General features: G+C 38.1%; 3 protein-coding genes across 24 annotated transcripts in view; 1 reads left to right on the top strand and 2 right to left on the bottom strand.

The window, feature by feature from the left end:
• The window catches only part of LOC135167252 (uncharacterized), a 3,273-nt gene extending 2,746 nt beyond the window's left edge, over positions 1 to 527 (bottom strand). The window contains exon 1 of the mRNA XM_064130259.1: positions 174 to 527. Coding sequence (XP_063986329.1) covers positions 174 to 311 — 138 coding nt within the window. The 5' untranslated portion in view covers positions 312 to 527. The remainder of the gene's footprint in view (positions 1 to 173) is intronic.
• The window catches only part of LOC135167255 (formylglycine-generating enzyme), a 13,335-nt gene extending 7,584 nt beyond the window's left edge, over positions 1 to 5,751 (top strand). For 8 of the 12 annotated variants that reach the window (XM_064130273.1, XM_064130264.1, XM_064130266.1 and 5 more), the window contains 4 exons: positions 534 to 1,277; positions 3,027 to 3,198; positions 3,287 to 3,470; positions 3,536 to 5,751. In XM_064130273.1, the coding sequence (XP_063986343.1) occupies positions 737 to 1,277; positions 3,027 to 3,198; positions 3,287 to 3,470; positions 3,536 to 3,694 (1,056 nt within the window). In that variant the 5' untranslated portion in view covers positions 534 to 736 and the 3' untranslated portion in view covers positions 3,695 to 5,751. Of the gene's footprint in view, positions 1 to 169; positions 261 to 533; positions 1,278 to 3,026; positions 3,199 to 3,286; positions 3,471 to 3,535 lie in introns of those variants that run through there. The other 4 variants (XR_010299823.1, XR_010299824.1, XM_064130274.1 and 1 more) reach the window with 4 other exon arrangements.
• On the bottom strand, positions 5,651 to 27,104 carry LOC135167244 (F-actin-monooxygenase Mical). 11 transcript variants are annotated; one of them, XM_064130246.1, is made up of 18 exons: positions 25,876 to 26,045; positions 22,051 to 22,423; positions 19,648 to 21,162; positions 18,795 to 18,917; positions 18,464 to 18,703; positions 17,874 to 18,116; positions 17,380 to 17,518; positions 16,505 to 17,154; positions 15,818 to 16,029; positions 15,508 to 15,692; positions 15,244 to 15,371; positions 9,673 to 12,978; positions 9,580 to 9,609; positions 8,704 to 9,091; positions 8,163 to 8,336; positions 7,936 to 8,050; positions 7,306 to 7,381; positions 5,651 to 6,811 (listed from the first exon to the last, which is right to left on the bottom strand). In XM_064130246.1, the coding sequence occupies exons 2-17, from the start codon at positions 22,339 to 22,341 to the stop codon at positions 7,351 to 7,353; spliced, it is 7,770 nt and encodes a 2,589-aa protein (XP_063986316.1). In that variant the 5' UTR covers positions 22,342 to 22,423; positions 25,876 to 26,045; the 3' UTR covers positions 5,651 to 6,811; positions 7,306 to 7,350. The 11 variants fall into 11 exon arrangements, with proteins under 11 accessions (XP_063986316.1, XP_063986315.1, XP_063986310.1 ...); XM_064130245.1 differs by lacking the exon at positions 7,306 to 7,381 and having other exon boundaries at positions 25,876 to 26,044; XM_064130240.1 differs by lacking the exons at positions 5,651 to 6,811; positions 7,306 to 7,381; positions 25,876 to 26,045 and adding an exon at positions 26,728 to 27,104 and having other exon boundaries at positions 7,447 to 8,050.
• Positions 27,105 to 27,417: the final 313 nt, after the last annotated feature.

Consider the following 27,417-nt stretch of genomic DNA (forward strand, 5'->3'; position numbering starts at 1 on the left):
TACGAAGGGTCAAATTGAATGTACGAAATGCACGGAATGTACGGAGCTTTTTGTACTTTTTATTGGATTTTTCGTAATTTTTATTCGAAACTCTGGTGGAACTCAAGAATTACGAAACTTTCGAGTAATTTTTATCGAATAAGTATTCTTCGTATATACGAAATATTTCTCACCTTTATCCACAGGGAACGATTGAGCTTGCGATAAGGGTCCGACTGATTATATTCCCAAATCTTATCACCAATCAAACGAATATTATCGTAAGTGCTGTTAAAAATATTAGCATCGTACGACGTTATCTTTGCTACCATTATATCATCATCGTTAATGACAGCTAATATCGGACTCTTCAGCTGTCAATTTGATTGGTTAAATACGGCTGTCAACTTATTTCGAAACATTGGAATGCTCAGATCATCGCCGTATCATTTATTTCATTGTTTGAATTGTGGCGGGAAAATTGTTGTGCATTTTCTAATGAGAAGGTGCATCAGCTGATTTTATAATTGTGAAACCCATGGCATTTGTTGCAGGTGATTTGAATGCTCTTGGGGACTGAGATGAATCGCTGATTGTGGAATCTTCGGGAAGAATTTGCGGAATGTGAAGATCTTATCCTGATTAATTGTCATATTATCGACAGCTGTCAAATTCAACGTCAATACTGATATATTGAAATATTACACGACAGAGTGATAATACCAAGTGATAACCCCCGTTTACACGTGTGTTAATCATGAAGTTGATGAACAAAACTTTGCAATTAGTGATTATATTTTTGTTCTCTTTTTACGTCAGAACTGATGGTAATGAATGCTCCTGTGGGAAAAATTTGAACAGAAAAAGTGGAAAGAGGAGAGCGACTGATGAATTTTGTTCTGCACTTTCGGAGGATCAAGATGACAGGGAATGCAGAGGAGGTTCTCCACTCGAGTTTGTTCCTGAAGAAATGGTGTTAATTGAAGGGGGAGTTTACTCTGTAGGTACAGATAAACCAATCCTCGTGGCCGATGGAGAGGGCCCGAAGAGAAAAGTTGTTCTGGAGAGCTTCTATATGGACAAGTACGAAGTTAGCAATTGGAACTTTGAGATTTTTGTTAGGGAGACGGGATATAAGACGGAGGCGGAAGAGTTTGGCAACTCCTTCGTGTTTGAGGGGTTGTTGAGTGAAGGGGTGAAGGAGGGGATCGAGCAGGCGGTCGCTCAGGCTCCCTGGTGGCTGCCAGTTGATAAAGCCGACTGGAGACATCCTGAAGGAGTTGGTTCTAGTATTGAAGGTGGGGTATATTTTATGGTAGATAATTATTGTTATAATTCTTCCATTGAATTGTTTATGATTCATCACAGACACAATCATTGAAATTATTGTTAAAAATCCATTTTAGGGACTTTGCAAACTTGTTAATTATGATTTTTAAAACGGAAAATACGAAGTTTCATTTTTGTTGGGCAATTCTGGGTCACTTGAAATTTGCAGATTTTTTATTGTATTTTTCCGCCTTTTTGATTAAGTATTTTCGAAAGTGTTTTGAAACATAGGATTTGACATGGAATGATTTAATATTCTTTGAAAATAGTTTTTATCGATCGTGGAATTTACGATCTCAATCAAGGATTTCACTTGATTGAGGTCATAAATTATATAAGGGAAGCGTCAATAACGTGGTCCGACCTCCTATTTTACGACGTAAAAAACATAATTTACGCGGTCGGACCTCGTAATTTAGATTTTTTGAAATCGTAATTCACATTCTCAAAGTCGTAATTTACGTTTCCAAACCCGTCATTTACGATCTCGAGTATCTCGTAAAATACGTTTCAAATCTCCTATTTTACGATTAGTGGTTTCTGTGTGTAAGGCATCGCCTTACGAACGTCTCATGTCTGCAAATTCGTAGATACGCCCGTTATGATAAAGTAGTTATTTTCAATGGTTCCGTCTTCTATAACATAAGTATTCCAGGCTAAGGGGAAGTGGAGGTCTACCACCCTTACGAGGGGGGAAAAAATCACACGATATTACACGGGGGTACGATAAAAAAAAATTGTTTATATCACAATCAATTGAGCAACAAATTTTTTTAGCGAAGTTTATTGCCTCGAGTGCCATTGGTATGCACTCAAGGGCCCTATAGTCCCTTCTGAAGATTTTATGACATCGCGAAATTTACAGAATATATGAAACAATATTTCAATAATTATTCGATTATTTAACTAAAAATGTAAGGGTCGCAAATGGAAGGGTTGTAAAACTTTGTAAATGATATAGTGAAGATTCTCGTAAATTTTGTGCCTGGGAATTCTCCTCAGAGATACCTGAATCAAAGGTAATATACCAGAATTTAAAAGTATTATTGACTCTTCATTGTTAGGAATATTTTTAACTGAAGATTAGTCGACGACGCCGGAAACCGCATAATTTTCCGAAAGCATCAACGACAGACTGATTGAATTTTCAATGGGACTTCGATAGATATGAAATTGATTTTTTTACCGGATGTGCTAACTTTTCCTGCACAATGTTTTCGCTCGTGCTATTCTGAATATTCATCATCGTGATAATTTATGTGCGGAAGAATAGTGCAGATATTTTTACTGGAATTCATGCATGAAAATCCTAGTACGTCAGCTAGAAAAATTCATTTTATTCTCATTGTTCTGGAAAAATACAGAACTATAGGTTCAATTGAGGACGAGCTCAATATCTTAGATTTTATAATAACAAATAGAAAAAAATATTGCAACAAAAATCACGAAAATTTATACTTCCGAATTTCGGTGGATCTTTTTTGCCACTAATACGTTTTTAATAAAAAATCAATAGAAACATGTGGAACAAATAGAGGACTCAGAGGAACTATCACAGAAACCTAGAAAAATCATTTGACTTTTTTAAAACATTTTTTAGAGCCCTTTGAAGAATGTTTGTAGTGCTGATGTGATATTCTGAATATTTTTTTTTCCATTGAGTTCGAAGTTTTCTTTAATATCAATAAACATTATGATTTGTTTAATTTCAAATTTAGAGAGAATGGATCATCCTGTAGTTCACGTATCGTGGAACGACGCGTCATCATTCTGTAAATGGGCCGGTAAAAGACTGCCAACCGAGGCTGAATGGGAGGTAGCATGTAAGGGTGGGCTCAATGACCGGCTCTACCCCTGGGGCAATAAACTCATGCCCAATGATCAGCACAGGTAATCATAAACAATTGATTCTACATGTCCTACCAGTCGAATAAACAGATCTGTAAATATCGGGGAGTTGATCATCTCGTGATTGCAGGATGAATATTTGGCAAGGAGAATTCCCACATAAAAATACTGCTGAGGATGGCTACGAGGGAACTGCCCCCGTCACTTCCTATCCCAACAATAGCTATGGAGTCTATAACATGGCTGGGAACGTTTGGGAATGGACGTCTGATTGGTGGAGCACCAGGCATTCTAGGGAGGAAACAACTAATCCAGTAGGTTTATGGAATTATCATAATCGTTTGATGGTGGTCGAGAGGTAATTATTGATGGTCAACAGGTTGGACCTAACTCAGGTAGTGACAAGGTGAAGAAGGGAGGATCCTACCTCTGCCATGAGAGTTATTGCTTCAGGTACAGATGTGCTGCTAGGAGCCAGAATACTCCGGACACATCTGCTGGAAATCTTGGATTCAGGTGCGCTCGTACTTCGACGTGAAATTTGGGATAATTGTGAGTTTTGTAGCTTTTTACGACTTTCGCTGGTCTGTAAAAGGACAGGAGTTGATTAATAACGTTTGTGATTGTTGTATTCGTTAACACGCGTGAAAGTAGCAGGGAAAAATTTAGTGGTGAACATTTTTGAAAATTTTTTGTGAAAAAACTTTTGGACTTTTTCCACAATTTTTGGTAAGTTTAGTCTGAGGGGTTTCCATAGATTTTTCTTAATGTCCAATTAGATTTTTTTTCTGTAAATATCCTTTGACATGATTTTGAATTTTTTTGTCTGTATAATTTTTTTCTGTCAATAACAATTAATTATGTGTCGTCATTAGTGAATTAGAATGGATGCAAAATACTATGGAAGTCCTTTAAGAATATTTTAACGAAATGGTGAATATTAAATTGGTTAATAAAGATAGTTGAAACCAAAACCGAATAACTATTTTTCCAATGGGACATTTAAAAAAAAGTACATTTTGCGTTTGGAAAGAGATTCTCCAAAATTGATCAAAATTATTGACGATTTAATGAAGAGAATTGTCATGTTCCTGCGGTTGTGTCAACTCTTTGCCAACATTGGTAAAAAATCAACATACCATCGAATTTCACTTTCCGGACCCAAGTAACCCCACTATATCCCTTAATCATAATTTAAAATAATCTCTTAAAAAGTCTCCGATAAATAGCCCAATTTTCAAATCACATTTTCTAGGTCCTGATATTACTCGAGAATAAAATAAACTGCTTTGAATATTGTTTACAAACAATTTCCGTCACTGAAAGGTACCTCTACTGCCATCTGACAAATAAACCAAGAAACCATTCGCAGGTAAATAGCCAACAGAGATGGTTGCTTTTCGCTAAATGAACAAATTCTATCATTTGTACTCAATTCAGAAGTTCCTAATCAGCTTAATATATTTTGCTAGTTTCTCATTGATTTGTAAATAAACGACTAAGCATTCAGGATGGATTTACCCGACACATTTGGAAAAAATTAATTCTCAAAATGAATACTGAAAATGAATACTTATTAGAAGTCTCTTCTAATGATAAATTCGTTACACTTTCATAATTAGAATTCTCCCATGCGACTGGCTGGGTTTTTCGATTTATTGTATATCAACTGTTCCTAAACAAACAAAGAAATCACGACTTTATCATCTGACGGGGACCAGCCAAATATAAAGTAGAAACTCGGGTTACCGATCGCGCAAAGGTGGGAATTTTAGAATAATTCGAAATTGAAAATATTAATTCAATTTTTTTATTCTACAAGAAACGCTAAAGTTATTAATAAAACTCAGTTAAATCTGAAGTGGTGATTTCATTGTTTATTTAAGAACAGTTGCAGAGGTTGCAGAAGGTTGTAGAGACGGTTCCAGGGGAGTACCGAAATCCCACTTATCCGCTGCTATCGTCGCCAGTTTCAAATCGTCGAAATCTTCAATTGTAGATGTATATTCTATTTTTACACCATCATCCTCGTTTTAAAATTTCTCTAAAATCTTTTTGAGTTGCCCTAAAAGAAGGGAAAAAATTTCCAGGTGCCTTTTCTCGAACAACGAGTTAATGTATTATTTTTTATATTAAAGATTCCCATACTATAAATTCAACGAATCATAAAGATTTAATTTTTCAATTAAATTGTGTGAAAATCAATTTAAAAACCCCGTCAATATTTACATAATATTACATAATATTTTTTTCATTCTGCAGACTTGGTACGAGACAATGAAATTTAATTTTGCTTTGAGAAATTGTGTGGATATAATTCCATACTCGATGTACGGAGTTATCAGGAAAAACCATTAACAACAAATGATTCGGTAACAGTTAAACTATTTATTCATTAAATACGAAAATGATGGGGGTTGGAGCACTGCAAAATATTGAAGCGACATATCGGGGGTGAGCACATTTGTTTTTAATACAGAAAAACAACTCCATATACAGTTACATTGGTTTAATAAGTCCTACATGTATTTACACAATTATACAAACTAATTTGTCAATTACCGTGTGACTTAAATAAGTGAATTGTCAACAAGAGCCCAATGCACGTAATTTGTTTTTCCCCCGTCTTTTTCATATTTTTCTTCTTACAACTTTGGCTTTGCGGTGAGCTCTTGCAGAAGCATATCGATGCTTGTTCAGAGGACTAGGTTTGAGTCAACTGCTATTAGTTGGATCAATATTTTGAAACAGATTCTTCAACTTCGTCGGACAGATAAAAGCTCCATTTGAATGCTTTAAAATGCATTAATAATTTTTTTTTTTTGCATTTGCACGTGAATGGACAGTGATCAATTCCAGATTGGTTTAGGCACATTGATTACCCTCGTAATAGACCGATGGTAGATGCAGAAAGCTTGATTTCAATCTCGTTAAGCTAATTTAGAAATTAATCATTATCAGTAAATTCTTCAATTTCATTATCTCAATTCGATGTTTAAAATTCCCCCCTCTCTCACGTGGTTTTGAGCGGCATTCAGTGAACCTTAAACAACGGATTAGGTTGTACATCTATTAAAAATTATTTTATATTAAGACATCACTCGTCAATACCGTTTTTTTTTAAACTGCTTCATTCCAAAATAATTATTCCAGTCTCTTCAAAATTTCTTTTTATTTCTCGTGGTGAAAAATATATTCTCGCGCTTATAAAATTTACAATATCACGCTTTTTTCTTCCATTTCCCCCCACCATTTCATCGTATAAATCATTGAAAAATATTCTCTTCTTGTTACTGCACGTCTCTACAGCCAGTTTATCTTTGATAGCATGTCTCTGCTGTCCAATCAATTAAAAAAAAAATCAAAATGTTCACACGCTCCAGAGACGAATGTTTCAGGTCAATCTCTAAAATACTCTGTTGGTCCGTACACACCTCAATTCCACTACCGATTATTTGTTTGAATACAATCTCTGTAATTCTTCTAATAATTCCTTCATTTCGCGGAAGGAAAATTCCGATTAGTTAATTATCCGTTAAAATAATCACGATTAGCTAGCTAAACCGAATACTTGGTGTCCTCCTTCTTGATTGGTGTTAACCTTAGGCCCTTCGATAACATTTGAGCCTCGAGTTCCTTGTCCTCGTCTTTATACCTGTAATCAAATGTTTTATCCTCTTGTTATTAATTTCTTTAATGTCATTAAATCAAAAATACTGTGCTGGGATAATCACTCCACTCTCAATGATTATTAACTCATATTTTATTATCACAATGCAGTATCTCTCACTCTCTCTTTCTCTCTGTGCATTAAGAGGAGGCTCACCGCAGAAAAAAATTACCACTAATTTTTATACAGAATTGAACTAAAGATTTTTTGTCATCTAAAAATCGAACTTTACGATGGCCAATACCTCTGAAAATTTGTCTGCCCCCCCCCCCTATTTTCCACAATTACAGAATAAAAATTGATGATTGATGAGTCCAGTCCAAAAATTATAATAAAAATTCACAACTAGGAATTTTTTTCTCAAAACAATTTTGACCTATCAAATCATTCCTCAATTATTCTTCCACTGAGATTTTTCTAACCAGGTGAGCCTCTCGTTAAAAAAAACATTATCAACATTTTTCAAAAATTAGTCTTACCATTCCCAGTTTAAATATTTCACTCAAGTGCATGACGTTCTCGCATTACAAAGCGAAGCCGTGCCGTACAATTCCTCTTTGCCCGTAACAAAATAATTTCATATTCAAGGGTATGTATCTTTGATATGTATATGCTTAATAAATGCTACAATATGTTTATATTAAAGAATCTCAAAATACAATTCAACAATTTTCATCACAGGAATAAATTTCATCGCATCACTGCCAAAATTTGGTATAAATTATACAAAAAACAACAATTAGCCATGATCTCACAAAAATTTTTGTCATGCATCAATAAACATGCATGGCTTTTCAGAATAATAATTCACACAGATCGTCTACTTTCATTATAAAAATAATCACAAATGAAAAAAAATAATAATAAAAATTGGAATACATGCGGATAGTCGTGAATTGTGTGTGCCTGTCACCAAGAAGAGAGAGTTGAGTCACTTGAAAGAGGAAACGAAATGATCTACGAGATGAATGAACACAGTGAATGCAACTAAAATACCGAGCAAAGCGAAAAATGGTGAAGTAAGAATGGATAACGGTGTAAAGGTGTTAGTGATTTGTGTTGCTGTGCTATAAGGTGCAATGATTGTTGGGCACGAGGGTCTACGCCACCTTTGTCGTTCGTCCTCCAGCAGGGCTATAAGGGAGTCACGTTTTGCCACAATTTCCAACATTTCGGTCAATATTTCTCCCTCTTTCTTCACGTCGTCATTAGTTTTATTCTTATCTGCAATACAACAGTGACTAATTAAAATTTGCTTTAGACTTTGAAATAACAGTTGTGTGACAAAATGAGACGTAGATGGGAAAGAGAAATTTGAAAAATATAGAAAACTCACCATCATCAGCCAATCTCTCTCGTAATTCTTGCTCCAATCTTTCGTGACGATCTTCCAGCTGCACCTCTTGGGCACGAACCAACAGTTCTTTCTCGTATCTTCGTAATTCTGTGCGCTCTCTCATTAGGTCGAAGAATTCACGGAGGAGATCGGTCTCCTCTCGACCGGAACATTCTGGAAATTCCATGGTGGGGTTTAAAAATACTTTACGCAGAATGAGGAAAATCAGCACTCGCATAAAAAACATTAATTTACCAGATAAATCTGTCCCTTTGAAAATGAATGGAATTTTTGCTTATCAAGAATATCAAAATATCTTCTACGTTCAGTACAATATAGATTCAACCTTTCTCAATCATCAGCTACTGATTAATGATAAATTAAGTAAAAATATGAATGTATAGAAAACTGAGACAAACATTTTGAACAAATCACGAAGGAAATGATTAGGTGAAATAAAATCAGTGGACCTGTTATCAATATTGATCGGTCCTCTTTTCCCCTCTATTTTTGTCGGATCTTCATTAATTATTTTAATTACCTCCTTCCCCGTTCAATGCTTTCTCAACGATGACTCCTCGACTCTCCAGATCTCTCTGCTTCACCTCAGTCTCCTCCAGCTTTCTCTGAATCTCTTGTGCCATTCTCAATCTCTTCTGTCTTACTAATTTCTTTGAATTCTTTACTCTACGGGAAATACTGCTGCAGGATCCATCTACCAGGGTGTTCCTCTGCATCTGAGACGTCAAAGCTGCAGTTTTTGAATCCTCGTCTGATAAACTGTCGTCCGAAATGTGAGTTGCGGACAAGGAGTAGTTGCGTGGTGGAGGCGGTACAGGAGGTGACGCCTCGAGCATGTAATGCTCGATCAGCATTCCTTCGCAGGCACTTTTCGGTCTTGTGTCGGATTTTCGATCGAGTTTATCGAGCTGAAAGAATATTCGGAATAAAATTTTGTCGTTGGGAGTAAATTCAGAGGCTATGGAGAAAATTATTCCAAAAACTTTATAGACTATTTTACAAATATTCTTGATACAATAAATTTTCTTGAATAAAAGAATTTCAATGAATGTTTGTAAATAAATCTGATCTCCTTGAAAATAACTGTAAAATAAGGTCTTGAATTAGTTTTGGATTGATTTACTCTCAGAAATTCACAGCAAAAATAATCTCATCTACACTAATGTATTCCGAAATTAACAATTAGAAATTGAAAGAATTTCCTTCGAACGTGGCAAAATGTCATCGTCACTGAAAGAATATATATCCTGACACAATGATGAACAACAAAGAACATTACTTAAATCAGTGCTCGTAAAATTAATCCTATAATCCGTTCAATCTACTTTGCAAAAAAGAACTAAAATAAAAATAATGCGAAGAGCAAAATCTCAAGACTTAATCAGTGATTGCTTACATCGAACCCTTCCGAGTAAGACCTATACAACTGCAACAGTTTAAGAACAATTAGAAACCAAAGAACGCCCTCATGATAATCAAACCACCTTACCTTAGCTTTATCTTTTGCCTTGGAAGTCAGCCTGAACACAGAACCCTTGTCCTTGTGGCTAGTGGGTGAAGGACTGGCTTCCTTTTTTTTGAAGAAATCCGAGACAGCCTGAATGATGCTCTTCCTCCTCTCAGGATCCTTGGGCTTCTTCTTATCCCGCCTCATCACGACATTATCATTGTCAGGCTTGACCTCCACCCTCTTAGCATGAGCAAGTTCATCCATGGACTTAGCACTAGATGCAGGCACCAAATCGAGTGTCATTTTCTTCGCAAAAGCCTTCATATTATCCGTGCTCTTGCTAGGCTGAAGTTTTCCCCCAGTTTTATGAAACGTAAAACTATAGTGACGTGTTTTGGCTTCTGGCGTTGTCTCCTCCGCAGTCCTTGGACGATCCTCCATGGACAACTGCCTCCTCGGGACTTTCATTCTCAAAAGTTTAATCTTATCCTCAGGACTGAGACCCAAATCCTCGTCACTCTTCAATCTCGCCCTCGCCCTCGCCTCCTGTTTAGCTTTTTCAGCAGTTCTCCTTGCCTCCTCGTGCTTCAGTCTCGGTGGTGCTACTGGTGTCTTGAAAGGATCATTTCTCACCTCAATACTTGGCAGTGTTTTAATCTCACTAAATTGTTTAGTCTCTACTGAGGCTGGTGCATCGAGGGACTTTTTAGCTTCGGCAAATGTGCGAATTGGCGTGGCAAGTGGAAAATGTGCACCAGGCACTGCAGGAGGAGTACTGCATTTTGCTGGGAATAGTTGAATACCTGAATTGCAGGAAGCTGTTCTCGCTGCTCTTTTCGCCTTCTTCTCAGCTGATTTCTGCTTATGCGCCTCGATTTTATCCATCAGAAGATCCTGAATGAGATTCTTCTGCTTCGATCGTTCACGAGTTAACTCTTCGAGTTTTCTGGAGGTAGCTGGCGAGTTATAACTTGTATTTAATGACTCTTGATTCTTTATTTCCTCGGCAATCATCTCAGCTGAACGATCTGGCAGTGCGTTCTTGGAGTTCTTACGTTTAGATTTTCTGACGTCGATGGAGTCTTTCACATTTGAGAACTCAGCGATTCGTGACTGCAGACGTTTGACGTATTCCAGATAATCTGGATGATTTATATCTGTTGTATCAGACTTGGACGGTTCTACTTTCATTTCAGGTTGCATTGGTGGTAGGGGACAGACTGGACTAGCTTTTATTGTCGTCAGTTCACTCGTCGTGGTGTCCTCTGTTTGCTCAATCACAAGGAGACTGTCTTCATCCATTGACTGAATCATTTCTCGATTTACAGCCTCGATGACAGGCTCCCTCGGGGTGTTATCCACTGATTTCGTACTCGTCAGTCTGTCTTTGATGTCATCCATCGTCACTGGATTGATCTCAATAACGTTATCGTATTTATTGTACTGGTATTTTTCGTCATCTGATATTGATTCTGGTTCAACCTCAGCCCTGGCGATCGGTGCATCATTCAGTTTTTGATTTAGTTCGTCTCTCGGGATGTCTGAGACGTTAACGAATTCCACGTATCCACGATTTTTCGTCACTGGAATGTTTGCTGTATCTCTGAGACTATCTAACAACGACTCATTATCGGTATCCATGTAATCGATGTCTTCGCCGTTAGCGAGGAGCTTCGACGTATCATTGCAGGGAAAGTTGAAGGCTCTCTCGATCTTTTTAGAATAATTCTCCGACCACTGCTCGATGTCAGTGAGATCCTCCTCTTTAGCGATCCTCGCAGTTCCTTCATAATTGAATTTATATTTCGGCTTTTTCGATGCTAAACTCATGTCGAATTCTGTGTCCTTCAGATCAGCTGAAACAAGGCCATCACCGTCCCTAGCCCACTCTGAAAATTCAGTTTCGGTTAAGGCCGCTGTTGTCAGATCATTTTCGAAGGAATCGTCGTGCTTCGAGATACTCGAGGCAACTGAACTGGGACTGCTGCAGTTGCTGACCTGTTGATTCGTCTCTGTGAGGTCTAACCGTTTTAAATTGTTGTTAATTGCCTCAATTTCAACAGTGGGAGTTTTATTATCATCCTCTCGAGGTCTTGCCCAGGGGTCTGACTTGATTGAGTCACTGTGTTCTGATTTCTCTTCTTCTCGGACATTTAGGATGCACTCGATTGAGTCCGGCTCAAAGTTCATTGCATCCTCGGGCTCTCTGTACCTCTCTATCTCCTCATCCAGGAGGAGGTCTCCATCTGTGCTGTGTATTTGCAGCCTCGGAGGTGACAGTTTGCCTCGAATAAGTTCTTTTTTGTCCTCTTCGTTAACGTCAGTTTCACTTGAAGATAATGAATCTGAATCCATTTCAGAGTCATCAGTGCTGTCATCATTTTTATCTTTAGCTGTTTTGGACCAATCCACTTGGGGGACGACAATAGACGTTTCATGTAGGGGACTTCTCGGACGACAATCTCCGTTCTCCTCGTTTACTTCTGGTGATTGTAGATCGTCGAGAATTTTCTCCAGAATCTTATCTTTTTCATCTTCTATTTTAGCTTCATCTATTTTGCCTTCAGGATTTTTGGAGTAGGATAGGATTCGAGTTCGAAGGATGTTGGGATCTGTCTTAGACTTCATGATGTTTGTCTCCTTGAGTAAATCAGGGAGCGGAGTCGGCGGTAGTTCGGGGTCTTTTGGTTTCTCTACGGACGAAATTAATTGCTTTGGTTTTGTGGAGATGGGGGAGAGGGGAATGTTGGAGGTCGAGTGCAATTTATTTGTCCCCTGGAGAAAGGCTTGCATCGTGGGACTAGGAACTGGTGCAGGATTTAAGAGCTTCTGATGTTGAGATATTGAGTCTGTGAAGTTTCGTAATTTTGTATCGACGTTTGATGTCGATCCTGACTTCATGACGCTCCCTCCAAGGACTGAGCCACCCAGCAAATACTTCTTCTTGAGCTCCAGGGAGAGCTTGGAGGCAATACCCTCAGTGGAATGAGTTCGATTCAACAAGTAGTCCCCTTTTCTCGGATTTATCAGAGGCATTGGACTCAGGGTTGTTGGCCGAATAACAGTTTTACTCAGGTTTTCCATGTTTGTTTTATTTATGGGACTGTTAGGCTCCTCGTTCTTGACGTTTCCATTGACTGGCGATATCATTCGGCTCTTCACTTGCACTTTCTTTGGTTCAACATACTGACCACGAGTTTTTCTCACGAAACAGTCGTTTATTGTTATCTCAGGTATCTCGTGCTGCGTTGGCGTTGTACCGTCATGCTCAAATTCGGAATCTGTGGAGATTTCAGTCGCCGAATTCTCCTGACACTCCTCACTTGATGACTCATCCGAGGCGACCTGCGAGGGAAATTTATGTTAATCATTGAATGTTTTTTTTGAAACGCTGTGAATCTTGTAGTGGAGAGATAAACATAACTATTTCGTGAAGAAAAAAATTCTATTGAAGTACATGAAAGCATATCTAATGAAGACATTGAAAGACTCATTGAATTTTAACTCTCGACTTCAGATTGTGTTCAGGCGATTATTGCGAAAACAGACACCCGTATCGTGTTACGTGTTTTTGTGATTGAAACGATAAATTTCTAATAACGATAAACAGGTGAGATATTAGGTAATTACTTAAATTCGAAGTCACACCCAATTGCCGGATTAGATATTTCATTTTGTTGGGATAATTAACGTAAAACGAAAACCAAAAGTTTTTTGTGAGATTTTAAGCACTTGGGGTTCACGCACAATTAATTTCAGACTCTTTTACCCTTTCAAATTTTCACAGTTAATTCGGTTAATCAACACAAAACACACCATTCTCATATGATAAATTTTAATCTTTACCTTCGTGTCGTCTCTATATCGCCGTATCGTTTATAATTTCGACACCAGCATCTGTTTTTCTTATTTTTTAGATTGACTGAAATTTCCTGTTTGGTTTTTTGTTTGAAATATATTTTGAAACTTTATTAAATAATATCTCACACATTTTTATCGTTATGAGAAAATCATCGGTGTAGGTAATTATACGTGCGTTTACATCGTTGAAGACTCATTCGGGCTCATTCCATTTATATTATGGCTGCATAAACGGGCTAATGAAGGTGTTCGTCACGAGATTGTGCATTTTTCTTTTTTCTGAGCCTCCTGATCGCTCTTCTGTGATTTTTTGCCGGATTTACCAAATTTTAGAGAAGATATTGAACGGTGCGAGTCGTATTTTCGGGGAGCACTGTCCGAATTTGAGTCGATGTCTTTTTGTAAATTGTTGGGGGGATTATTTGTCTCCTGAGGGGCACGTTTTCTATCGGGTCGTTTGGGTAATTCATCATCAGAAATGGAAATACGTTCCTTTGGAAGGATTATTTCCTTTTCAGTCACTGAGATTCTTTGAACGGGTTCGGAATTGTTCAATATTTCAGACTTCTGAGGTCTCGAGAAACTCTGCTTCTTGAATAGATCAATTTTTCGCGGTCTAGGGACAGGGATTTCTACATTTTTCAGTTCGCATTTGTCGGGCAGATGTTTTTCACGTGTCTTAACAGATTTTTCGTTAAAATTCTCCGAAGTGATCGATTTTTTTTTCTCCGGAAATGTCGTTATGGTTTTTTCTTTCTTGTCCAGGGAGTCGAAGGAACTTGATTGAAAATATTTCAACAAATCTTTCGAATTTATTCTATTGGAGATGTGAGCCTTCAGCTCAACTTCATTATGAGGCTTGTAATCAGAGACTGGGGCAGAAATGGGCTCTCTTATGTCTGAGGGCTCAGGGATTGTCGAAGCTAATATTTGCCCAGAATTCGTCAATTTCTCATGTTGCAAAGGAGAGAAACTCTCGGGGCTTTTTGATTTTTCAGATCTACTCAGACTGGAATTTTGCTCTGGACTCTTTGACTTCTCTTGTCTCATCGACTCAAAATACTCGTTCATTTTGGATCGCGCTGTCTCTCTGGACAATGGTCTTAAATGTGCAAGATCAGTATTTTTTTTCTCCCTACGTAATCTCAACTCTTGCTTCAGAATATCATACGAATCCTGAGCAGGTTTCTCTTTATTTTCAATGACATCAACTTTATGATCAATTTCAACTTTTCGTTTCTCTACATTTGCCACACTTTTTTCACGTGATTTTTCACGAGGTGTACCCGAATGCCTCCTCTGAACGCCCGGAGAGGAAGTAATTAAATCCGGCAAATTATCATCACTGGGTTTAAGCAGATTATCATCACGCTTATTAAAAATCTGTTTATCCCCTGAAACAGCAAGATCAGGAAGACTGGCACACTCATCCTCATGATTAAATTCCCTTGAATTTATCAACTCTAGGCCCTCATTACTACGACTACAATTGCTATGAACATTACTACTACTACCACCATCACCACTGATATCATTACACGTATTCTCCCCCTCTTTCTCCATCACCAAACTCTTACTCCCATCGTCAACGATCTCAACAGCCACATAATCAACAATTTGACGAATCACCTGTACTTTATCCTCGTCATCTAAAACTACCTCATTACCCGGCAATGGTTCTACACAATGTTTTGTATCACTGGACGTATTATCCAAGGGTTGACAAGTCTCCCCAGTTGTTAACTTCACCTCTGTTTCGGATCCCGTCTCAGTGTCATCGGACTCCCTCGGTGGTACCTTCACCCAGACCTCCTGTTTTCTCAGCTCGCGGGCCCTCGCCTCATCCTCGTCTTCGGTTGCCGTGCCACTTTCTTCGTCTACGCAATTTTTAACAAGGTCTGAAGTCGTCTACATCAGGATTACGGATTTGTCTGAATATATATACATGTGTCTTTTCTCTTTAACGTCTTACGTCTTTCGCTGGGTTTTGCACACGTTTTTTTTTTTACCTACCCTCGCTAGTGTAATCGTCACTGGAGTCCTCATACTCGTTGCTACCAGTGTCTGAATTAGCACCAGATCCATGGGGATTTGTTGAATACCTCAGGGTCCAATTTTTAGCCAATTCAATGGTGCCCTCGGTCGTCAGTGGCTGATCAATGGCCTCCTCGTAGATCTCATTATCATCATCTGAATCACTGTTTTTGTTCGGACGAGTTTTTCACGTTATTTTTTCAACAATCTTCTCAATACTCTTACTCCATGATAATTATTACTAAGTCTCTGTTTAATCAAAATATTAAGTCTCGGATTAAGCAAATACCTCATGTCAGATATATCATCGCTTGAGCCCATTTCTGCTGCTGACGCACCGAAATTCCGATCTGTCCATTCATCCTCATCCATTTGACTGTGGGCCTCCTCGGCGTCCGACATTTCCGCGAGATTTTCAAATTCAATTCTCTCGGGTGTTTGACCACGATCCAGTAGATCCAAACCAGCTACACCGTCCAATGGCGGCTTTAATGTCTGACTCTGTAATTGAGGATTTAATTTAGAATGAGATTCTTTGATTGTTGCTATATTTCATGGTGAATTGTGATAGACGTTAATTGGCTTAGCCTAATGTCAGTCTTTAGAGGATTGTCATATGATTAAATAATAATTCGTTGATATTTTTCGTCTTCAATTCTTAATTTCTGTTACTAATTCTATTTATTCTATCGGAAGATCTACTTTATTTCTGATTTTGCATTTAAATTTAGCAAAAACAAGATTCTTAGATTCAAAAATATTCGTTTACCACTTCGATACTGAATTATAAACTTTATGAAAAATTTACTATAGTATATTGTTATTAAGTTTTTCCGAATATACATAAACATTCATCTTCGTAAGTCATAAATCCTTTTAATGATGAAGAATTCAAATATTGATGACCATCCTCACCATCACGTATGAATGATGCATGAAATTGAAAAGTTAGTATGGGCCATTGTCTGTAGTTTACCTTTTCGGGGGTTGTTTTAATTTTCCCCGATGAGTCTGGTATGTTCTCCTTGTTGAGCAGTGGCACTTTTTTCTTATCCAACCGAGTCTTCATTGTTCCAGGCAGACCAAAGTGTTGAGTACAATAGAACCGCCCACCATTTTTCTCCCTATCGAATGTGTGATTGCCGATACGAAGCGATGTCGAACAGTATTCACACCGGAAGCAACCGCGATGGAAGAATTTCCCCTCAGTGGTGAGTCTTTCCATGAGATATACCCTCTTATCACAAAAATGGCATGTTTCAGAACCCCCTTGGGTTGGCAGAACGATTGCTGCTTTTGAATTTGATCTTTGGACCTTGGGTTCATTGTCCTGATTCTTATTTGCAAATTGTTCAGCCATTGCTGATACTTTATTGTGCCCGAGAACATTTCCATCTTTGATCTTTCGGTCCATAGACTTCAGGGTATTGTCGATTTCCGTGTATTTACTCTCTGGCTCGTTTGGATCCTTTCCTTTCTTCTCCATTTTTATTTGACGCGCTAGAAATTGCTCTCTGCTCCACTTTGGTACACGCTCTCGGTCCTGCCGAGCTCCTCTACTCATTTTATTCTCTTCAATTTTTTTCTCAATCTCCTTCACGTTCCAATCGGTTTTTTCAATTTTTCCTTCGTGAGCAAATTGAAGAAAGAAGAGAAAATAGGTTTTTACTTTTATCATTAGATTTTGATAATTTTTTTTTGTTTTTATTACGTCGAAAAAAAGGTATAGAGCTGCTCTATAGAATTTAATACGAAAATGAATCATGACCATTTAAAAGGAGAGGAAAGTATCTCATTCACTGTCAATAGCAGTAATTTTTTTCGATCAGTGGACATTTCCAATAAACTCACCAATCGCCCGTAGAAGATCTCGCGGTTTCTTGTCCGTAGGCGTTGCCCCACGTAATTTGTCCTCCATATTTTTTATCCTTCCCGAGAAATCCTCGTCCATGTTGCCCTTGTACTGCAGAGCCATTTTTGGCTCCCTATCCTGGAGAACATGAATACAACCCAATAAGCAATAACACATGATAATTAATTTGAGAATCGATTATCCTCGATGGGAGATAACTCAAGGAATTAGTCAAATGAAAATAACGCCAATTCGTCGGGTTATAAATAGCCACGCATTATTGTGTTAGTTGTTAGGTTTACAAACTAACTGGCCAACTATAATCAAAATTTTCACACACGAATTATGAGTTTACTAGACGTGCTGAGAAAAAATTGTCTGAGTTAGCAGAAATTTATTTTTCTGCACAAAAAAAAAAACGAAAATTAATGAAGCTTTGATTGGTTGATTTGTACGCTTTCACACCTCACGTTTTCTCCAACAAAAATCTTACTGGATAAAGTATTTTCTGCTCTAATTCTTTAACCCGATCCTTGAAATCAGCGGCTGTTTGACGATATAAATATATTGAATAATCTTCAAATGGGCCATCGTCTTTTTCACGTTTAGCATTAGCCTGTAGCATCTGTAAACTCTTATAAAACTGCTGGGTCGCCATTTTTCGTAAAAATTGTCTTCTCTTCATTCTTTCAATGCGATTGTTCGCAATGTCCTCGAGTCGTTTTTGCCTTTCCTCCTTATTTTTACCAAATATAAATAATCCAATTAAAAGATGCATGCTTAAATTTATTTCTATCAAAATAAATTAATCAAAAGGGCACATTCCGAGAGTAAATAAATAACTAACTGTTTGGGGGGGGAGAGGGAGATGATAATTTTGATTTTGAATTGAGGGGAGTACTTCTAAAAATCAATTGCGAGGCCCAGGAATCTTGTGATAGCCAGTCCAGTGGTGAAGGCCATCATACCCAAAAAAATTCCTCGATAAAGTCGGGGGACAATCTTCTCCTTCCATGGGGACTGAACAAGGACGTAATCCACTTAGAATCACATTACTGTTCAGTAAAATGAATAGATACTTACGACACTTGCTCCCATTTTTTCATTACTCCTTCGCTTTCTGGATCTCCTCCCAAGGCTTCCATCAGTCTTCTTATCCCCCATGGCCTGGACATTCTCATTATTGTGCCTCGATGATCGCGAGTGTCTTGCTCTACCCGCTGTCTCGTGTTTAGCCAAACGCCCGATCAAGTGAACCTTCTGTTCACTCGTGAGTTGTGCCAATTGTTTATCATACAACGGTCTCTCATCCGCCTCTGGCTCCTGATTTCGAAAATAATAAAACAACCAAAAAGGAGAAAAAACATAAATTACATTCAGGGATCCAATCGACCGCGTCAAGGAAAATACTCACCAATTTCGGATGCTTAATGTGAGGTATTTCACCATGGAAGGCCTCGTACAATTGCGTGAGGTAGGAAAACATAGGTAGTTTATCGGGTACATCGCAGTGGGCCATTTCTTCACCGTTCATTATCTACGTTCAATTTCATTTCAATGGTTAGTGGGTGATTAAGCAGAGATCGGCACAAAAATATTTTCTACTATTAATAGATCATTACCATATCGATGGCTAATGAAGAATGTTTTATTATGATTTCTTTGTGATGTACCCATTATGATACTAATGAGGAATGAAGATGAAGAACAACAAATAATCTATCGATTAATAACGACACAAAATTTATTTTCACGGTTATATGAATAGAAAATCGAAAATTCTGATTTCTCTCGTCAAAAATAATGAGACCAAATTAATTTCTCATTATGCTAGAAATAGATAACAGGAAACTGGAAAAACAAAATTCGGGACGTCCATTAACGCTAAAATTTCTAGTAATATGGCACTTCAAATTGTTTATTAAGAAAATTATGCCAATGATATAAAAGTCAACCTTCTTAAAATATTGAAGCGCATTTTCAAATGCGATAAATAATAGTTTTTCATTATTAACTTTTGCTCATCGATGAGGTATTTAAAAAATGTGAATATCTCAATACTACCTCACCACAGAATGAAACGTATTTACATTATTGGTGACTGGGCAAAAAATGTACTTCTTATACAAATACAATCGAAAATAATATTCAGACCGATCTCTGTGATTAAGTGACAATGGTACGAATAACATGAACGAAATGACCCAATAAAAATAACAAAGATAAAAATGAAATTTAAAATAACAAAACATGCAGAAATCTCTCACCGGTGCAATACCAAGCTCCTTCTCGAGTACATCAAAAGCCAGTTGATTATTCTTCTCAACTTCCTCGGATTTTAGCGAATAAAAATCAATCAAATCCGGTCGATATCGATGAATGATTGCACATATGGCCAGTCCATCTTTGAATGACGATGTCATATCAGTTATTTGCACAGCGTCATAAAGTACCACCTGTTTCTGGAGCCAGTGGAGTAGCGTATCAGGATGAATTTGCGTATCACGACGACGTCGTTTTTTCGGCAGTTCGACACTCGGCTGTACTGGTGGCTGTTTGAGGCTTTCAGGATCATCAGTCTCCAGGAGCCCTCTTACCTGCACCGTAGAAACAGATCTGGGATTCAGGTTGGGGTACCTGGTATGAGGATCGAGAGTGTAAGCAGCGTAATCACGATTCAAGTTCTCTGGGGTTGTTTGTCCCAGTAATCTGTAGATGGATTCACGCTCAGCGAGAACCTCAAGGGGCGAGTGCTGGGCACTCCAGCTTTTAATGGCCCAACAGGCGTCCAGAGAGCTGAGAAAACCCCTGGCACAGCCCGAACCCGTTGGCCAAAATGGCTCAAGCAAACTATCACCAACAAGAGTCATGAGTAGTCTGTGTCCGTGTCTCTCTATCACTCTACTTGCATTCTCAGCAGCATACATAGATGTAAAATCAAACATCGCAACGTCCGGTTGGCCATAATGATTGACAGCAAACTCCATGTCTACCATTTGGTACTGAGTGGAGAAATCAGCTGCCTCTCTTGCGTAAAGCATCAAGGCATCGCGATCTACATTCTCTTTAGCCAATAATTTAGCTGTGTCAGCGTGATCTTGAAGTATAACGCCCTTGTCTATCAGGCTGTGCTTTTTAGCTGTCATCACAAAATAATGCGTGTCATCTTTATAGTACACTATATTCTCAAGGTCAATTCCTGTATCTTGGTACAATTCCTTGAAAAATTTTTGATTGAAGATAAATGCAACACCACTTATCTCCTCCACTCGTGCCTCCGCCTCTGTACGTTTATTTATAAAATTAGCTGTTATGGCTATTGCTAATTTACCACGAAATTCCTTGCGTTTGAAACCCTCTAGAGTATTTCTTTTGCCATCAGCACCTATTAGCACGTCGAATTCATATTGTGATACTGGATGATCCGATGGTGTTGTTTTTGTCCGCCAACCGATTTTTCCCTCCTCCTGTGCCTCTGGGGGTGGCACAAGGGATTCAAAACTCACACCCTCGTGAAATTCAACACCCAGAATTAGGGCGACTTTCAAGAGGATGCACTGAAGCTGACGAATACTTATGTGATCAATGGAACCGGCGCAGAATTTTCCAAAGAATTTTTTCGCCCCTAAACCGCGAAGATCTTGAATGACAAATGGCCAGAGGTGGAGGACATTGTTTCTGGACATTCTGTCACGCTTCTCGATGACCACGACTTTAGCCCCGAGCAGTTGAGCCTCGATGGCTGCACGTAAACCGCACGGACCACCACCAATTATTAGCACCTGTAGAGAGAAAATGAAAGGGATTTCATTATTTTTATACTCTTGGCTTTAATATTTTTTTTTGTATTTCTGCTTCCGTATAAAAGTATTATAATCGTTCGAAATTAATTCTCGGTTTTTATTGCATATTCATTTATTATGAATAAATTTGTGAAATTGAATTTCTTTGTTTTCAAATGGAGGATTTGAATCTAATGGCATAAATTCAAATTGAATAATTATTTACTGTATTTTTGATTTTTTTTTTCAAATTTTATAGTAAACGAATATTCAGCTGGAGTTTTAAGGAGTTATCGCTGATATCTCTCTCTTTTAAAGTTTTCTTGCGACTCTTCAAGGGAAACGGTTGATAAAACTGAATAGAAAAAATATTAAGTTTTATGGTCATTTTATGTCTCGGAACGTTTTATCGCCGGAAAACGTCTTCCACGAGAATCCAGAAAACTAGTAAAAGAAATCACGATAACCCCTAAAAATCAAATTTTTTTACGCCAATCTTAGCAACCGTTTTCCAAAAAATCGCTGAGAATCCATAAAAAGAGGTTTATCGGTAATAATTTCGTTAAAAATGCTCTGAACCCATTGAATCTACCGCCTCCATGTTTGACCGAGTTCCAAGATGATACCTGTAATAGTTGTTTTGAATTTTCGAATAATTTTCAAAATTTGATATTTTATAAAAATTATCCTTTAAGTCCGTTCAATAACAACTGAAAATCTTAGTTTTCAAGTCACAGTGCCATTTTACAGACGAAATCTCATGAATTATAATAAAAAAAAATACTAATAGATAAATTATCGAAGAGAACAAGGTGATTTACCACCATGATAATTGGACTGTATCGACCTAAAACAATGTTTCTAATTAAAATTGTATTGTCTACTCACTCGTGTATTCGGGCATGCTTTTCCTCGATTATAACACTTGTGATTGGCCCGTTGATCAAATTTTTTCCACAATGCCTGTGCCTTCCACGATCTCAATTTCGATTTAAATTTTGGATAAAACTGAGGGAAAGTATTGGAGCGCATATTAAGTAGATCACAAAGATGTCGAAAGTGTCCAAGTATGGACTTGAGTGTTGTGGCATTGCAGAATTGATCAAAGACCTCATTTGCCATAGCAACTTCCGGCGATACAGCGAGTTGCTTTCTGCCCCCCTGATGACCATGATCCATCTTGCGTTAATTGTCGTTTCCCCCTTGTCTTTCAATGACTCTCTTCTCAGCCTCGTTGATTATCTCTCACCGTGCCTCTCTCCTGCAACCATAAAATCCAGTGTAGATTCTCGTTACCCATTCAACGTATCACCAATATATCATATCAAATACGACAGGAGAGGAGATAGAGAGACGAAAAAAAAAAATTATTGAGATGAAAAAAAAAAACAAATTGTCGGAGTTGCCTCACGCATGAACCTGCGGCGCCCTGATTATTTAGTAGATCAGTTTCGCTCGGTGGTGAGCGCTTGGCTGGCACTCTCGAACGCGTGCAACCGTGTTCTATGGATCAACATATATTCCTTTTGTTTCTTGTATTTAATTATTCTAAATTTAGCTCAGATAATAAGCGCCGAATTCACAAGCAGATCTGATTCATTCTGATTCCCCTTGACACTAAGATTATAGATCGCACATATCAATATAGGACAGATGAAGTAAAAAAAATTGTAAATTGGATCCGAGCCACATCAGAGGGACAAATTCCCTGCCCCTATTCCAACCGTTGGGATGATACCCATTGCTGAGGTGGGGGTAATCATAGGAATACATTGACAGAAACGAGTGTGGACCGTTGCTATAAATACCCTGGTGGAGGGACCCCAAGTGGGCGACCGAGATGCAGTAATGCTGCCATCCGAAAAACTAGAGCGGCATCAATTTAACATCTTCTCGCCTCAGACGTACATAAAACAAAAACAATTCATAAGTAAAAATTCATACGACCATTGGGTGAATGAAGGCCTTTTTTTTTTCTTATCTGGAGTGCGATGTAATGTGTTGTTAATTGGCCGGACAACGCGGAACTGTCGTTGAACCGAGTGACTGACTGGTAACTCGTTGACCCCTTCGGTGCTGCACTGTCTCCACTGTGTGCAAGAATTGAGACGTCACAGAAACGTTGGACCCCCCCCCCCCCCGCGCTGCTGCTGCACCACGGTGGTGCACCTTCTTGAAAGGCTTCTATGCAAACTTATCCGCGTCAATCTATTCCGAGTGTGCGCTACGCTCTGGCAATCAGCGTGAGATGATGTACAATCCAGGATGGAATAATGAGACAGATAACGTATTATATGTAACCTTGGGAGGATGATTTTTTTTGCCGCAGTCAGATGAACAATTTGACGATAAGAAAAATGTTCGTCAATTAAAAGTTGGGACTTTTGGACAATTTTGAAGACATCATGAAGCTTTACAGCTTCCGACAGACGACGTTAGAGATTCAATCTTTTGAGATCCGGCAATTTGTCAATGTAAATTGCTCGAGAAAAAATTGAAATACTCATGAGTGTGCGTCATTCAGGTGACAGTTTGCTTCGAGTTGTTATCGTTTTTCATTGTTCGTTGGTTGTAAATAAATACATTAAATTGTGAAATTATTTCAAAGCTCATTCTGGGTTTTTCAATTACTTCAACAAACTGCATCCGAGAGTTTTCTAGTATTTTGGAGATTCAAATAATATTTGAACGATTCAATATCGAGATTCAAATTTATACTTGTGAAGTTTAGATAATTAATGGTACAGGCACGATTTTATATTAAAAACAATCGCGTGTAATTAATTGGTTGAAGGCTTTTGGGCATTGGCCACGTACATCTTGTAATTACGTTAAGAATAAATATAAATATAATAAATGGTGTTTAATAAAAGCTCTGATGTTCGATTAAAAAAGTAGATATTCCTTTCGTCTGGGAAAAAAGCCAGAGTACTCAGATGTCAAATGGGGTAAAGTCGACTGGAGTCACCGTTTTATCAATTTTTTAAAATATACTCCAGGATGAAATTATGGGGAAAAACATATTATATGTAACCTTGAATGCATGATTTTCGTTTTTCTATCCCGTTTGGTGAGTTAATTTTTTTCCATCAACGTGACTCACAGGGAAAAAAAGGTCAGAAGGATTGAATGGCTGGACTCCTCTGATCACGTTCTAATTGAACGGTTCGAAAGAGACATGAAAAAACATTGATAATCTGTCCAGTCTATCCACACGACTGCATGGACTGGATTAAGTGTGTGGAGGCAGTGTGTATGAATTCTCACCACCATAGCCGTGAATCATCGATGAGATCTCAAGTCGTGTGTGGTTTGATGCTAAATGCGGAAGAACGTAATCACGTCAGACCACGCGCTTGAAGGAAAACTTGTCTCACTTGGACATTGTTTTTTCCACTTGATCGATGTATCACTGTATTCAAAAGCATTTCAATGATTTCATTGATTTTGTGAATGAGAATGGAATAAAGACAAATTGTCGGCTGCAAAGTGACTCCAACGTTTTTTTGTCGACAAAGAATTGCATTCATTTATTCTTCTTGGTAAATTACCGAGGTGGTCGCTCTATCATTATGGGAAAAAATGGAAAAATAAAATGGGAAAAATCGTATACATGCGAGAGTGCGTAATTATGCTGGAGCATGCGATGCCAAGTTACCGTGAAGAAAGAAAAAAAAAGATAAATCAAGTTACATGATTTTTTGTTCTACTGTATTTGTGAGCAAAATTATTTTCGAAATAAATTAAATGGTTAATGCGTCGGTTCACTGTTAGAAATTTTTTGAAAATCAACCAACAGTTGGGACTTGAATTTTTAATGGTGGGGATTTTAATTCATTAAACAAGATCCAGATACTCGGACTTTTTCTCCAGTGAAATGCTTCTCTACTTGTCCAGTCGACCATCAGAACTTTCATTTGAGTCCCATTTGACCCTAAGTTTTCCAATAGTTTGATATTACATTATTTGTTGAACTTTGCAGTTGCAATAATCGCTAAATTGCTAGTTTTGAAAATTATTACTTTTCCTGTGAGTTAGTGATAAACAATACCTTTTCTATGATAAAAACTATTTGCCTCGAATCGTAACAACTTAATTCCACATCGATTTGATGTCAAAAAGAAAAGAATTCCCGAAGTTGAGTAATTTCAATTATTGATTTGCAAACAACCAATGTTACGAGGCTGAATATTCACTCTTTTAGTTTATAAATACAACGATTAAAATATTTCAATCGACAATTTCAATAGTTCATGGATGTTCTCATTTAAAGTGGAAACTGAAAACAATTCAGTTATTTCGAATCGATTATCACGAATAAGACAGTAACATCGAGAATTGTCAAATAAATTGCGAAAATTTCAAGTGGATTAAAAGTTCAGTAAATTTGATGCACAAATTTTCAATTTTTTCAATGTTTTTCGTATTGACACGAATTCGTCAAAGCAAATTTCATTGAATATTCCAGAACTCAACTGATATTGTCCAAAAAAGAAAAAACCAAACGTTTCGTGTGAAACAGCGATTTGTTAAAAAATTCAAGACCCATTACTTGAAATTTCAGAAGTAATTTTCCACCAGCATGAGTGCATTATTTTTAGCAATTGCCATGGCAATTCTACGAGTTTGTCCGCAATCATAGGTTTGTTGACCGCGCAGCCTGATTCACAACTCTGACAAGGAACCGAGAAAACTCAAAGAGGTTCTACATACCCAGTAAATATGCCTTCAAAGACTAGTTTTAGGGTGGCACATGATTTGTCATTCGATTCGTGTATCCAACGAGACGATTGACACGCGGTATGACTGTCAATGAGTCAATCCTCCAGGCCCACTGTCATTATCATTGCAATCGTGTACTACACCATCTCCTGTGCCCCTTCTGCCCCCCTCGACCCCCCCGAATTTACGACAGGGCCCACAACGAACAGGCTGACAATTCGAGCAGTGAATTCCACTGAACTAAAATCATGTCAAAAGACAAAAACGGTAACAGATGAACTCCACCCAAGGCATCAAACAACTCAACCAAACTGAATTTCACTGTTTCTCCTGCACTACCACTAGACAATTTTCCAATCCAAAGGAATTGAATTCACGGCTGCCATCACTGGACAACAAAAAAAAAATAATATGATAGTGAACAAATATTTAGACGACGGACAGTTGACATTTCACGTGTCACGTTGATGATTTTCTTATCACAAATTTACTCACATTTCAAGTGGGAGAAATCCTTCCCTCGGGCGAGGCATCCGTGAATTCCACGCAGAAATGCGTGGGTTATAAGGCAACACGAGAGACAGTTGTAATTATTACTTTATCTTCCTTTACTCTCTATTTACATGATTGGCCTTTCACGATTCACGAGAATCCGCTGTCACCGTGATAACAATCATTGATGAATTTCTTTTCAAACGATCAAACATCCATTCTACACACAAATAAACCACACACTGTACACCAATTGTTCCTCTCGTCTCCTCTCCCGTGAGGAATAAAAAGAGAAATAACTCCGGGACGAAAATATATATAGAAAAAGATAGAAAGTGACGATGGACTCACCACTTGTCCACCATTGCGGTACGTGTATGTGTAGGGAGATAATTTATCTATTCTGTACTTATTTTTTTGCTCCTAGTTCTCTGATTCCCTTCCCCACTGATGTGACTCAAACGGATTGGCACAGAAAAATGGAGTTGATGCGGGAACGGGTGGGTGGGGGGGTGGGATGGGAAGGGAGTAAAAAAAATAATGAATTTGCCGTGGAAATTGGGTGAAATAAACAAATTGAAGTGAATCGAGGGAAGTTGACCGTGGCGAGTGGCCGACTCGTCTCGTACAATACGAAACGGCCGAGAAATATGCGGCACCGAAACCGTCGTCGGGAGGTTGGGAACTCCAGTGCAAGTTGACACACGATTTTCTCTAAAATCCTGTATGTTTTGCTGGGGGTGAGACAAGGACAGTTGCACGCGAGGGATTTTCTACGTGGGTATCACAGTGGGGGTAAAAGAAGGCGTGCCCCCTCTCTCTTTTCATTAGCAACCGTTGCGCCATGGAAATGCCGTGTGAAGAATGAATTTTGAATTTTTAGGGGAATTTACTGGACACAACATTTTTTTGAAATGATTCAGGAGCCATTTGGCTAATGAAAGTCGAATTTACTTATCGTAATTTTGGAGATTAGGTTTACTGATGGGTAATGGAGGAGTTTATGTTCAGCGAGACTTGTACAGAGACTGGTGATGCCAT

The sequence above is a fragment of the Diachasmimorpha longicaudata genome, chromosome 11 (genome assembly GCF_034640455.1).
Source record: "Diachasmimorpha longicaudata isolate KC_UGA_2023 chromosome 11, iyDiaLong2, whole genome shotgun sequence".
In the NCBI taxonomy this organism is placed as follows: Eukaryota; Metazoa; Arthropoda; class Insecta; order Hymenoptera; family Braconidae; genus Diachasmimorpha; species Diachasmimorpha longicaudata.

Excerpts from the sequence above, each read along its gene's own strand:
- LOC135167244 (XM_064130240.1), bottom strand. The coding sequence starts at position 22,341 with ATGGATCATGGTCATCAGGGGGGCAGAAAGCAACTCGCTGTATCGCCG. Across the intron at positions 18,117-18,463 it reads AAAAAATGGGAGCAAGTGTC|GAGGAAAGGCAAAAACGACT; the intron begins GTAAGTATCTAT and ends GGTAAAAATAAG. Across the intron at positions 16,030-16,504 it reads TTAAAACAACCCCCGAAAAG|AGTCAGACATTAAAGCCGCC; the intron begins GTAAACTACAGA and ends CCTCAATTACAG.